Here is a 12,933-nt window from a genome sequence, read left to right on the forward strand (position 1 = left end):
TGTGTGTGTGTGTGTGTGTGTGTGTATGTATGTATGTACACACATTGTATATATATGTGTGTGTTTGTGTGTATGTATGTATGTACATACACATACATTATATATATATGTGTGTGTATATATAATGTGTGTGTATGTGTGTGTGTGTGTGTGTGTGTGTGTGTGTATCTCCGCCCATCCATTTTCCAAGCCACTTATCCTAATTAGGGTCGCGGGATGCTGGAACCTATCCCAGCAGTCATTGGGCGGAAGGCGGGGAAACACCCTTGACAGGTCGCCAGGCCATCACAGGGCAGACACATTCAAACCTACACACACATGCTACACACACATTTTATATATATATATATATATATATATATATATATATATATATATATATATATATATATATATATATAAGAAACACTCAATGATTGGGAAAGTGCTCAACAAATAAGGAGCAAAATGATCCAGTGAGTCAAGTTTAAACATAATGAGTGTTTAATTTTTGACTGCTGGCTTTTTATAGGACGCTGTAAAAATTAAAATAAGACACCGGTGCCAATCCTGTGTTCAGCTGCAAAGAACGGATATCCCAAAAGGTGTTAAAAATGCAGTTGTTATCTGAAAAAAAAAAAAACACAGGTAATTTTGTGTTAGCATGTGCAAATGGAGGTTGCAGGTGTCGTCCATCCATTTAAACAGTCTTTATGATGTTAATTAGTTGTTAGCGTAATTTCCAGCCTCCGCCATCAACCGTGAGAAGTTCAGAGACCTGCTGTTAACTGGGAGTCAATGCCATGGCTGTGTTTCAAGAGCTCCCAAACAGGACGGCCAGTGATAACGAACAGGTGATGGGGCTTGATGTCTATGGCAGTGGATATTGCATAGACAATTGAAATCGCAGAGAGGAATAATTCTTCCGGACAGCATATCAAATGGTAAAACAACACGCAGTACATGCAATTTGCTTATGCAGGAGGGTGATAAACTGTGCTTATTTAAAAGATACACAAAGGGGAAATCTAGTGCATTAAACTGTGCATGCGTGTCTACTCCCAGTGAGCAACACCGGAGGTTTATAGTCCCAGACAATTCATCACAGGCACCTGTAGTTTATGCCCCCCCCCCCGTTTGTGTGATAGTAGTATTTATGATATTTGAATTTACATGACGATGTACTGTGTTTTCACGTTTTGTGTTTTAGTGGTGAACTTGATTCGTGAATAAGGAGAATTGGTGTTTGTCTTGTGTTGAAATGAACGCCTTCTGAAATACATCGGTTTTGGAGAGAGGTCAGATTCATTACCAACGCTGTAGTTCTGGCAGAAATCAGGCGTCACGAGGTTGAATTCAGCATTGCGAGTTTTTCCCCGGGGATGAAAGCCATTCAAACAGGAGAGTTTCATCTCCTCAGCCCATGCCACAGCTAATCTTAACCCCTCGCAATAACATTTCCACTTCGCTTGCTTCGACTCCAGACATATTTGCTCTCCCTTGCTGCTTGTGTCCTGTTAAGATTTAAACAGCAAACATAAAATACAGAAGATAACCTGCGAAGGCTTTGGAGAGACTTGACTCCTAACATTATTTTAAAGACCAGATCTGAGAGCTCTGGAGCAGCAAAACGGGAGCGATTATCTGCTGTGATCCCTCTCCGACGCATCAAAGTCATTCATCTGCTGATCCCCCGGCCCCCACACGCCCCCTTATGCAAAGGCAGACCCCTAATCATGTCGACGCCGTGTGTCGGGGCCGCGGATGAGCGAGGCCTGGAGATGAGAACGGCTCCGTAAACATGGACGGGCAGCGGGGAGCTTCTGTCTCCCCAACTCTCGTCGGCATAAGCAAACGGGAAGATTTGGGGATTTTGTCTAGGCCCAACTTTGTAGTATCGGCTCAGGGCCTTTTTTTTTTTTTACATTTCCCGGGGTGTTGCCTATGAGATATTGTTCTTAGCTTATGAAGTACCGCTTGCCCCTTATAAGCTGTGTATCTTTTGTCAATAGTATTACAACTTTCGGCCTCGTTCGTATTCTGTTTTTGCCCCCTCTCTCCATGGATTTAACTCTGCAGCATTCAGTGCAGAACCCGCATTGTTTACATATATTTTGTCCTTGACCTTTGCTGCTGACTTCCAGGAGTCAGATAAACCAGGAAGTTCTATTATACTGCAGCAGCTATTTTTCATTTGACCTCCATATTGGTACGTGTTAACTTTTTGTTTGCACTGCCGATTGTGAGCTATCATGACAGACTAGTAAATCTAGCATGCATCAAGTCGGTGTGTTCCATAAACAGGCTAATACAATTGGCTGTATCAAATGGGCTGTATATTAACAACAGTTGACTGTGCTCTCTCCCCTGTCAGGATTCTATTATGGAGCATGCTCCCACCCTTTGTTTTGATACAGTGGTAATTTAAAGACTGATCTTAATTGACTTATTTTTTCCGCATGTCTGTGGGAGCTTGTGCATGCACTGCAATAAGAGTCTTGTTTCGTTATTGGGCCACACACAATGTACTGAGTTCAATTTTACCATTCATAATGAATGCAGCCTCGCCATTCAAATGCAGCCATAAGCACACAGCAGATAAGAATTTAATTAAATGTAGATTAAAACCAAACAGGAAAACACACTGGCTGATAATTTTTTATCACATCCCCTGGTCATATTCCCCCCCCCCATACTTTCGTCTTGTTCTTCCTTGGGCTACATCTTTTCAGCTTGCCAAAAGTGGCGAAACACCTCACACATCTCACCGTGGCGCCGTGAGATTGTGTAAAATGCAAAAACGAGGGGCGGTCACACGATTAATCAGAATCCTCATGTCTGGGGAGGATGGAGGCTGATGGAGAGGGAGGGGGGCAGAGGTGCAAGCAAAGAATTAGTTGCTTCATCCCAAATTTGCATCATATTCCAAAGGACAATTCCAGCACTGTAGGCAAGGGGAAACATATCTCTCTCTGCAGGAGCAATTAAATATTTCCTACAATACTGAATAAATGTCACCTTCAGTATCAAATTGTCCATACTTGCTAAACATGATGTTAGAGTGAGTGCCTGGAAAACATGCCTGAGCAGTGAATAACTTCCATTTCAGATGTGGACCACAGCCCCAACGTGCATCACACACAGACAGAGGCTCTTCACCTGAGGCTGTAATAGCACGTCGAACCGCACATGGATACAAGGAAGTGAGACACAGCTAATGCTATTGTTAGGGATTTTATGCTAGTGAAATACGGCGTTCGGAAACATGGCATTTATACTGAACACACAAGTTTTTTGTGTGTGCTTAAAGTGCAGTTTAAGGAGACCGCATTCGCTGCATTATGATCTTTTTCCATCTCCAGGAAATTTGAAGCAAAATACTGAACTAGCACCCTGGCGTGTGAGTGCTTGGGTATTTTGAAGAATTTTTTGTTTTCTTCAGAAGAAGTGAATTAATCCCCCACCATCTGGCGTACTTATCGTGTAACATATTTCACTTGGACACGGCTTCCCCAATAGTTTCTGACAGCTGTTGGCTTACAGAGGTACCTGAGTACCTTTTTTTTAAAAAAACGATATACCCCGCAACTCAAAAGCCCCAAAGACGGTTTTACCATCCGTCAAATCTCTGTGACCTAGTCGGATAAGAAAGCTCGCGAAATCCTCAAAATTGGACACTTGGAAAGTAAGATTGCCAATGGAGCCGCCCACACGAAAAGGAGGTATTTTTTGATCTCGCATTAGTAAGACGAGCGGCGTGATGTGTTGTGGCGTGAATCTAATGTGGTAGCGGACTGCTTCGCCTGCCATTGACGCAGCGGCTTGATGCCACTGTGCCGCCGCCCGCCCGCCTGCCCGCCGCGCTGGTGGGGCATCTCAGTTCCACTCTATTACCCTCACGCAGGCGATTGGCCTTTTCTGTGGGGAAAAGAGCAATTTCCTGTCGCAGTCTGTTTGATCAAGTGCTAAACCCTTGTGATCAATAGAGAGACAGATGTCGGCTCCAGATGGTCGCGTGGTGATACCTGGGGCAGTGCGGGGGCTTGCCAGGACGACAGAATGGCAATGAGCAAGGGCAGCGGCTGCGCTCCCGTTGCACCAGCCGCGGAGACACAATGTGACAAACGCAATTAGGCCTCTTAGCTGCAGATTATTTATTTCTCTTGCAAACCGACAGAAAATTTAATTAGCACATACTTTAAGCAATATGTAGAATTACAGGGGTGCAGAGACACAGGGCATGCTGGGATGTAGCACCGGTGGCTCGATTGTGTGTGTATGTGTGTGTGTGTGTGTGTGTGTGTGTGTGTGTGTGTGTGTGTGTGTGTGTGTTCATTCTGTCAGTTTCTTTGCTGTGTGTAGACCAGACTTGACATCCCCTAAAACAAGGTTGATTTATTGTTTTTGGATTAGACAAATTCATTTAGAGCACAGACCAATGAAATTATTAATGAAGAGGAATGTTCAACTTCATAAATTCACTTCCCCATAACCAGATCAGTATCCCCGCATTTCAGAAATGGTGGCAGGTGCATCTCTTTGGCTTTCAAATCCTTGTCGAGAAAAGAAAAAAAAATGATGCCACCAGAAAGCCAAAATAGACCTTTCCAACGAGAAGAGGGAGAGAGAGAGAGCGAGAGAGAGAGAGAAAGCGAGAGGTTCCCATTTTTAAACGGCACGCATTTGCATGAGGGTTGGCACCCACGGTACACATGCAGACACAGACTCGGTCACACACACATAAACACATTAACTGTCCAGCCAGCCCATGTGGTGAAGGACTGGAGCCATGTTGGAGGAAGCACTGAGGCGCGTGGCGATGGCCCGGCGGTCTCCCAGGAAAACCAGGCTAGCTGGCATTGGCCCGCCGCCGTTCACCTGCTCCCACAAAGGCATGATGGGTAGGGGGACGCGGGCCATGGGGCCACAGCTGGGGGTCGGGAGGGGTTGGGCCTGCCGCGGCGCTCAACACACCGGTGTCCTGTCATGAGGGGTCTCCTGGTCCCATTAGCGGGGCTTGGTCAGAATGACTCCCGACCAGCCTGCTCGCTCCAGCAGGCGCCACAGTAAACACATGTCGACTGGCCGCAACCGGGCCCCAACCAGGAAAGAGGCAGCCCTACCCCGAGATCAGCACAGCTAATAGAGTGCTCGATGGGACAAACCTGTCTAAATAAAGAATAAAGCGGCGTAGACCGGAAAAGAGCCAGTCAGAGATTTCCTTTAATAGCGCACTTGACTTCAGTGTGCAGAGGGAGGAGCTGACTGTGTGTGGCGGTTAATGAGGGAGAAAAGCTTTGTAATGCAGCGTCGTCTTCAGGAATTTGCGGCGGGCATTGTCTCGGACTGACAGCACACATTTCAGATGTGTTTTGTGGGCAAAATGGAAAATGTAACATGTGCTCAGTGTCCGTTGACTGAAGAACTGACCAACAAAACAAAACAAAACAAAACACAATTTGTGGAAAAATGTAAATCTGGCAGGGAAAATAATTACAACGATTAATCCAATTTACTTTAGGTAGATTTTCTTGGTTCATGAATCACAACAATTTAGTTGGTATTTATATTTGAGTGTATACCTCTGAGTTAATTGATTTTGTTAAATTTCCATTAGTGAACTCTGATATATAAATGAATACATTTGAATTACAAAATAGAAATGCTCACGCTCGACCCTCTCCTCAATGGCACCGTAATAGATCTGTACGGCACAATATGGCATTCTGATTTGTTTGTTTTGTTGTGTTGTGTTTATTTGCTGTCTCAGTCGGCACAATAACACCATCACCAGGTAAACATCCTCTTTCCAGTGCCGTTCTCTCTGCAACGGAAGAGTCTGCAGAGACCAGCCACAGTCACAGGCATGTCATCCTAATTGCAAAATGAAGCACATGGTAGATTTTAAACAGTCAAAAACAATTAAATATATTTCCACGGATGTATTTCTGTTAAGCAGGTGTCGTCCTTGTACAGTCGGTGGCGGTGTGCTGAACGACATTGTTCTCTGTCGTGTGGTGGTTTTATGTCTTTGTTGCCTATATGAATGTACATGCAGGGAGAGCGTGTGTGAGGCTCCCCTGGGAGGACTTTTTAATTTGTGGTTTCTGACCTGCGTGCCATTCGCTCAAGGCCATCCGTGAGCTCTCGATGCCGGCTATCATCTGCAAAACACTTGATGCTAAAATTAGACCGGACACTATAGTGCAAAGGAGGGAAATATTGGGTTTGGGGCATCGGCAAAAGGCAAGGCAGGTCTTTAAAAAAAGAGAAAAAAAATCAACAGTATTTCTTTTACTGGATTTGTCTCTTAAAAAAATGAAAAAAATAAATGTTCCTTAAGAATTTAAGGAGAAAAATAGCAAATGAATTCAAAAGTTTCAGGGGACGTCTTTGCGTGCCTGATGATTACTGATCTGCAACAGAAAATAGCCCAAAGATGATGAAATGTTTATATGAAGGAAAAAAGGGAATATTACAGATTGACGGCATAATTTCATGCCGACTATCGAGTCAGAATTGAGTTAAAAACAAAACGAAGTGACACCTCCACCCGTAGGACGGCTTTCTCCGCAAGACCTTGGTCGTCAGCACTTACCTCCAAGGATGCACGTGCATCCCGCTGTGCCGCCTGCCATGTCTGAGCTGTCTCCGCATTAGCATAGCATCGTCTCAGCACGCTGCACAGCTGGAGCTTTAGCATGAGAAGAGTGCCTCCTAGCGGCCGCACACGACATCGAAGGAGGTGGCGTTGAGAGAGAGAGGGGGAGAGGGAGAGAGGGAGGGAGAGGCAGAAGTAGAGTCAGTGTGTCAAGGCTCCAGTGTTAACAGTAGTACAGTCAGCTCATTCATTCTGGCTTCGGAGTTGCGTTAATAATAGTGGGCTTGTTTGACCCCCTGAATGTTGTCCCTACCTGCAGCACCTGTTTGGGAGGGTCTAACTCTGTGTGTGTGTGTGTGTGTGTGCGCCCCCCCCTTTCCAGGTTTTATGGGTTTTATTCTGATGATGTTGTGATGGCCATGAGTCAGCCATTGTGTTTCATGTGGGAGAATTTGCTTTGTGTTTTTCTGCACGCCTTTGACGTAGACGTTACGCATGTGTACTTTCTGTTGTCAGGTGCAGATACTATTCATTGACATTTTATTATTATCGTTTTATTTTCTTTTTTCGGTCAGTCAGAATTCGGAGGTAAGAGTTAGTAATAAGCCAACTGCAATTCGCTCGTGTGTGTGTGTGTGTGTGTGTGTGTGTGTGTGTGTGTGTGTGTGTGTGTGTGTGTGTGTGTGTGTGTGTGTATACTGGCATGCAGGCGTGTGTTTGTGTGCATGCCTGAGTGGGTGCGAGTGTTTCTGTATTTGTGTGTATTGTTTTTGATAGGGGTTTCCGGGCTTGATAACAGTTAACGATTTCCCTCTGCTAAGACAAAGCTTTGTTCACAATCCTAAAAGCGGTTGACAACAGGCAGCTACTTGATATTCGTAGGTGTTAGGAGCCTGCTCTCATTTGACTAGGAGGAACTGGAGCTGATTTGAAGACAAGAGGAGTCGAGGTCTTTAATTATAACCCTCTCTGTGGCCTCGGGCGCCACTAGCCTCACTTCACAATTAAGACCAGCAGTTTGCAAAGAACCAATTGACAGAGATGAGAACTTTAAGGGCCCGAATAATCAAACCAAGGAAAAAGCAGTTTGCGAAATCACCATTAGGCTCTTGGTCCTTGACAAGCAGAGAGGAATGAGATGTTCACAATTTATTCCAGGTCAAAATTTGGTGATGGCGGTTTTCCGCATTTTCCACGTGTGTTTGACTAAGGATCTCCTGCAGAGAGCTGTGCTTTGTATGCATTTGAATCAACCTTGCCACAAACACAACAATGCAGTACACACACACACACACACACACACACTTGCTTAACCTTTGCCATCTCTCAAAGTTAACTGTATGATGCTTTTCGATAATGTCAATCAGTTAGCCCCCCCCCCAAAAAAAAGCTCTGCTCCCCCCTTCCATATTAGGTGGTGGGGTTTTGCTCCCGTGCTGTAATGGCCTCTACAACGGTAATGTGTTTGGACAGATGGGAGAGGCGAGTGCTGATGTGCTTAACTATGCATTTTACAGCTAAACTATTAAAGACTTGTGCTGTTTACACACCAACATTTGAATACCTGTCTCCAGGCCAGTTTAATTATCCGGGCCCTTCTGTTATTTCACCGGCTTTGTTGTCTCTCAGCTCCGCACAAGGCGTGAGAGATTTGTTTGTGGCTTCATTATGATATGGTAGTGGTGGCGGTGCACACTGAGCAAAAAAAAAAAAGAAGAAAAAAAGATTCATCCCTGCTCGAGTATCTCACACTCTACTCCCCCTGCCGCCCCCGTACCTACACAGATACTGTACACATCCATTTTCTTATAAAGTCATTTAAAGTGAGGAAATTAAAAGTGCCCTGTGATGCTTGCACTTTGAAATCTCTCGGGGGGCTTCGCACAAAGAGGAGGGATGCACGCACCCCGCAAACACACATACAAACACACCTACCCCCACACGCCCCCACACGATTCATCCTTAGACGTTTGATTAGTGTGTAAGTACTTATAGGGGGGAAGAGCCTTGCATAATAATTGTCTTGAATTCCTTCATATGTTCATCTTCAACTGCACGTTCAAATAAACCATTAATCAAAGGGAGAAGAGAGAGAGAGAGAGAGAGAGAGAGAGAGAGAGAGAGAGAGAGAGAGAGAGAGAGAGAGTGTGCAGGGCATTTAGCCAGCACAGCCATAGTCTCAGGGCCTCCGTGAGCTGGTGGATATGGTATTGAGAGACTGTAGGAGGCAGCGGTTTTTAATTATCTGGACTACGTACAGGATGCCGTTTTTGATTGTTTTAATGAGGCAGCTGGCCTATTGTCTCCCCTTAATTCCTCCATTGTTTTTAGAATATGTCATAGTTCTTTATTCTTTTATCAGGTGCTCTGCAGGAGGATTTAGACAATAGCCTTCTTTCCAACTGCATTGGCCACTGCACAAAGGCAGCTCACTGCCGACAGTTAACAGGCAAACAAGTGCAAATCACAAGCTGCACTTTCCCCAGCCTTTTCCCTAGTTTCAACACTTACGGTTTTGCTCTTTCACGCTAACTCCTGACCACTGCCTCCACCGACCCCTCCGCCCGCACCCCTATGCCGTGCTATATAGGCGGATCATGCCTGTTGTCATAGGTGGTTCACTTGTGTCTCTGTAACTGAGACCGGCTGCTACAGAGGAAAAAAAAGAGGATGTCAAAGCGGGATGACCACGGGGAAACTCAAGGGCCAAACGCAGGGCATTGCAGAAGTTGTTCCTTTGGAGAAAGCCCCTCCCCATAATATTGTTTCTGTTGCTCACCTGACATGTGTGACCCATTTTATTTTAATGGGCATTTGTAGTGTGTGTGTGTGTGTGTGTGTGTGTGTGTGTGTGTGTGTGTGTGTGTGTGTGTGTGTGTGCATTGTTAGAAGTATGGACATGTGTGCATTCATGTTCATGTTTATGTAAATCTGGCCTATCTATGTTTTTATATATATATATATATATATATATATATATATATATATATATATATATGCATGCATGCAAGTATGTGCATGTTAGAGCTTAACATTTATTAATCAGGGATCAAATATCAGCAATAAAATAGAAACAGTTAATTATGTGTGACAGTAAGTAGCAATTATAACTAACTGATAAAAACATTTATTTGCGCTTTCCTTTTATGTAGCCTGTCTTAACTGAAAGAGAGAGAATATCATCCATCCATCCATCCATCATCCAAGCCGCTTATCCTAGTTAAGGTCGCAGGATGCTGGAGCCTATCCCAGCAGTCAGTGGGCGACAGGCGGGGAGACACCCTGGACAGGCCGCCAGTCTGTCACAGGGCCGACACATTCACACCTAGGGACAATTTAGTGTGGCCGATTCACCTGACCCACATGTCTTTGGACCTCAGTTATTAGCATTAAGTTTAAGAAAGTTTTGACCTGAAATTTTCACCTGACACCTGAAAATTTACAATCCAGGATTTAATATCAGAGAGGCAAGTTGTGAGATTTGCTAGGCTGCTAGGATGTGTGGGTTTTAGTGGCATGTATAACCAGTGGCGGATCTAGAGATTTTTTCCTGGGGTGGCAAAGGGGTGGCATGAGGTTCAAGGAGGGGGGCAATGGAAATTATTCTAAACGTGTTATTATTCAAAACTCGGATTTCATCGAATGTATTTTGTTCTCTACTGCTTGAGATGAGTTTGGTGCGGGTCTCATTGACCTTCACCATGCATGTACATAAAATATACTTTAAAAACATATTATCTGATTTATAAATGGGGTGGCAACAGGGGTGGCAAGACTGTGTCCCAGAGGTGGCAGCTGCCACCCCTTGCCACCCCGTAGATCCGCGCCTGTGTATAACTGAGTGTCATCAGCATAAAAATGGTAAAACGTATGATTTTGAGTAACCTTGCCAAGAGGCAGCATGTATATAGACAACAGAAGGGGGCCAATATAATACAATACAATACAATACAACTGCAGCATATATAGTTGAGCAATCGAGAGCATGTGAAGATATAATTTGATAGATTTATATCATTTCATATGAATATGAGAATATCATATGCAAAAAAAACCTCAAACATGGTAAAATCCATACATCAAATTAAGCAATCCTGACTCATAATTCTCATTACAGTGTCTTACAAAATAAATAGAATCATGACTATAGCCACAGTGGTGCAGCCCTAATGCATGTAGCTTACAACCTTGTATGCATTGGTTCACTCCACTTAAACTAGCAGACTGCTGCCTCAGTGTTTTGTGTAGCTCTGTAAAACTGGGAAATTTATTCCTACAACTCATTTCCATCAGTCTCACACATGACAGATGGATCTGCAGCATCCTTGGCTGAAGGGACCCAATCTCAGCACATATTCTATTGTGAAACTGCTCCGTCAACTGCATCAGAGTGCTGAACAACATTTCCTTCAGCCTCCACAATCTATTTCAATTCATCCGCCAAGAGCATCCGGTATCTTTGATTTGGATTGATAAAAAAAACAGCAATTTGAGTATCAGGGCATGGTTCATAATTCTCTTTGTAAGATGAGTGTCTCTGAACTAAAGGAGGAGAGGAACTTTTGTGGCTACGACTGCTACCCCCCCCCCCCATCATCATCAATGACAGTTTGTATCTACCTTGATGGTAACTCGGGCGGACAGTGGAGAGGAGTTTTGTTATTTTAATTAGGAGATAAAAATTCAAAGGACCTCTCCAGGCAGTGTGTGGTATGACAGAATCAAAACGATGAAGTGGAGCGGCCTGAAGAGTGTGTCTCGTCACAGCAGATTGGCCGACAGATAGGAGGCTGCTCTTTAAAGTGGCGCTGACATGCACGTGCACACGCTCACGCGCACACTCACGCATGCACACACACATACATACACACACGCGCACGCACGCACGCACGCACGCACACACGCACACAGAAGTGAACCTGCACACAAATGGGGCTTTGAAAGATACCATATTTTAATACCATTTCCTGTCTTTGACACATTTGTGTGGGTCTGATTTTCAGTGCTGCACTGGCAGATAGGGAGGGCAAAAAGGTTTTAATCACAATATTGATGTGAAATCTAAAATATTCAATTTTGAATTGAAATTCCGCTTCTGGTGTGGGAAGATGGCGGCACAAATTCACGTTTGCAGCGGCCTCACCCAGTACCGGTGTGGGAAGATGGTGGCGCGAATTCACGTTTGCAGCGGCCTCACCTAGTACGTCCATGCAGTGTCTTTGTTCACGTTTGCGTCTAAATTTTATTTTCGTTTGGTGGCTGAGAGAGCTGGCGCTGGATCGGCTGGGAGAGCTTGGGTCTGCTGCATCCTGTGGGCCCAAGGACCACGACCTTGACCGGAGCTGCGCCCGAAGCGGAAACACCAAGAACGGTCTGACAGGACGCGGAAGCGGGACAGGCTAAGCTAACTGCTAGCCCATGCAGACCGGCAGTTCCAATAACACTGAGGGTGGTCTGGCATTGGCCTCACCTAGCTTTGACTGTTTTTAGTGTCGTGTGGAGTGCAGGGAGGTGTGTCAAAGATGTCTAGCTGGGAGAGCTGGCGTTGGATTGGCTGAGGGAGCCTGGTCTGCTGTGTCCTGTAGGCCCAAGGACCACGGCCTTGACTGGAACTGCGCCAGAAGAGGAAACACCGAGGGCGGTCTGACAGGACACGGTAGCGGGGCAGGCTAAGCTAACTGCTAGCCCATGCAGACTGGCAGTTCCGACAGTCATCCTGGCTGTTGTTCATTCCCCTGGACAGTGATTTTTTGTTTTTGTTTTTTTTTTGTTTTTGTTTAGATATATGTGTTAGTTTGGATATATATGTGTTCTTGTAGTTCTTGTAGTTTTTGGATATGTGCTTGTGTCTTTGTGTTGCACTGCTGTGGGCTGGGGAAACGATGTTTTGCTTCATTTCATGTGCGCAAGTGCATGGAATGAAATGACAAAGTGATTCTGAAATACGGGGGCAATTCATCCATGCTCCCTAAGAATGATCCATACATAATGCATCCACTGGACGTATAAGATAATGGTAGCTTATTTTCTGTCAGCTGTTTTTGATTTATTATGAATTCACAGAGAGGTCGATTGTTGTATTTTATTTTATTTTATTTTATTTTTTTTACGAGGAGTCTCCACTGGACACCTCAAGCCCTGTCTACAGGACAACTTTAAACCTGGTGATTCAGGGATCCTGTGTAAACATGAGTAATCTGTGTTCCACCAGGGTGGGGTAGCTAGCTGTGCCCCCCCCCCTCTTCATTCTCTTGCCTCCACACCTCTCTGCAGGACTCTCTTTATTTTCCACATCAGTCAGGATTCAAACCACAGGTCCCCCCCCCTCAGTCTGATGCTCCGTCATAATGTTT

At 44.8% G+C, this 12,933-nt stretch overlaps 2 protein-coding genes across 2 annotated transcripts in view; one reads left to right on the forward strand and one right to left on the reverse strand.

Annotated features, from left to right (window-relative positions):
* Nucleotides 1-12,933, forward strand: part of zfpm2a (zinc finger protein, FOG family member 2a) — a 129,932-nt gene that overhangs the window by 110,933 nt on the left and 6,066 nt on the right. The window lies entirely within an intron of this gene.
* The window catches only part of si:dkey-122a22.2 (uncharacterized), a 48,314-nt gene continuing 41,991 nt past the window's right edge, over nt 6,611-12,933 (reverse strand). Inside the window, exon 10 of the mRNA XM_056285990.1 lies at nt 6,611-6,696. Within this exon, the coding sequence (XP_056141965.1) occupies nt 6,636-6,696 (61 nt within the window). The 3' untranslated portion in view covers nt 6,611-6,635. The remainder of the gene's footprint in view (nt 6,697-12,933) is intronic.

The sequence above is a fragment of the Lampris incognitus genome, chromosome 9, assembly GCF_029633865.1.
Source record: "Lampris incognitus isolate fLamInc1 chromosome 9, fLamInc1.hap2, whole genome shotgun sequence".
In the NCBI taxonomy this organism is placed as follows: Eukaryota; Metazoa; Chordata; class Actinopteri; order Lampriformes; family Lampridae; genus Lampris; species Lampris incognitus.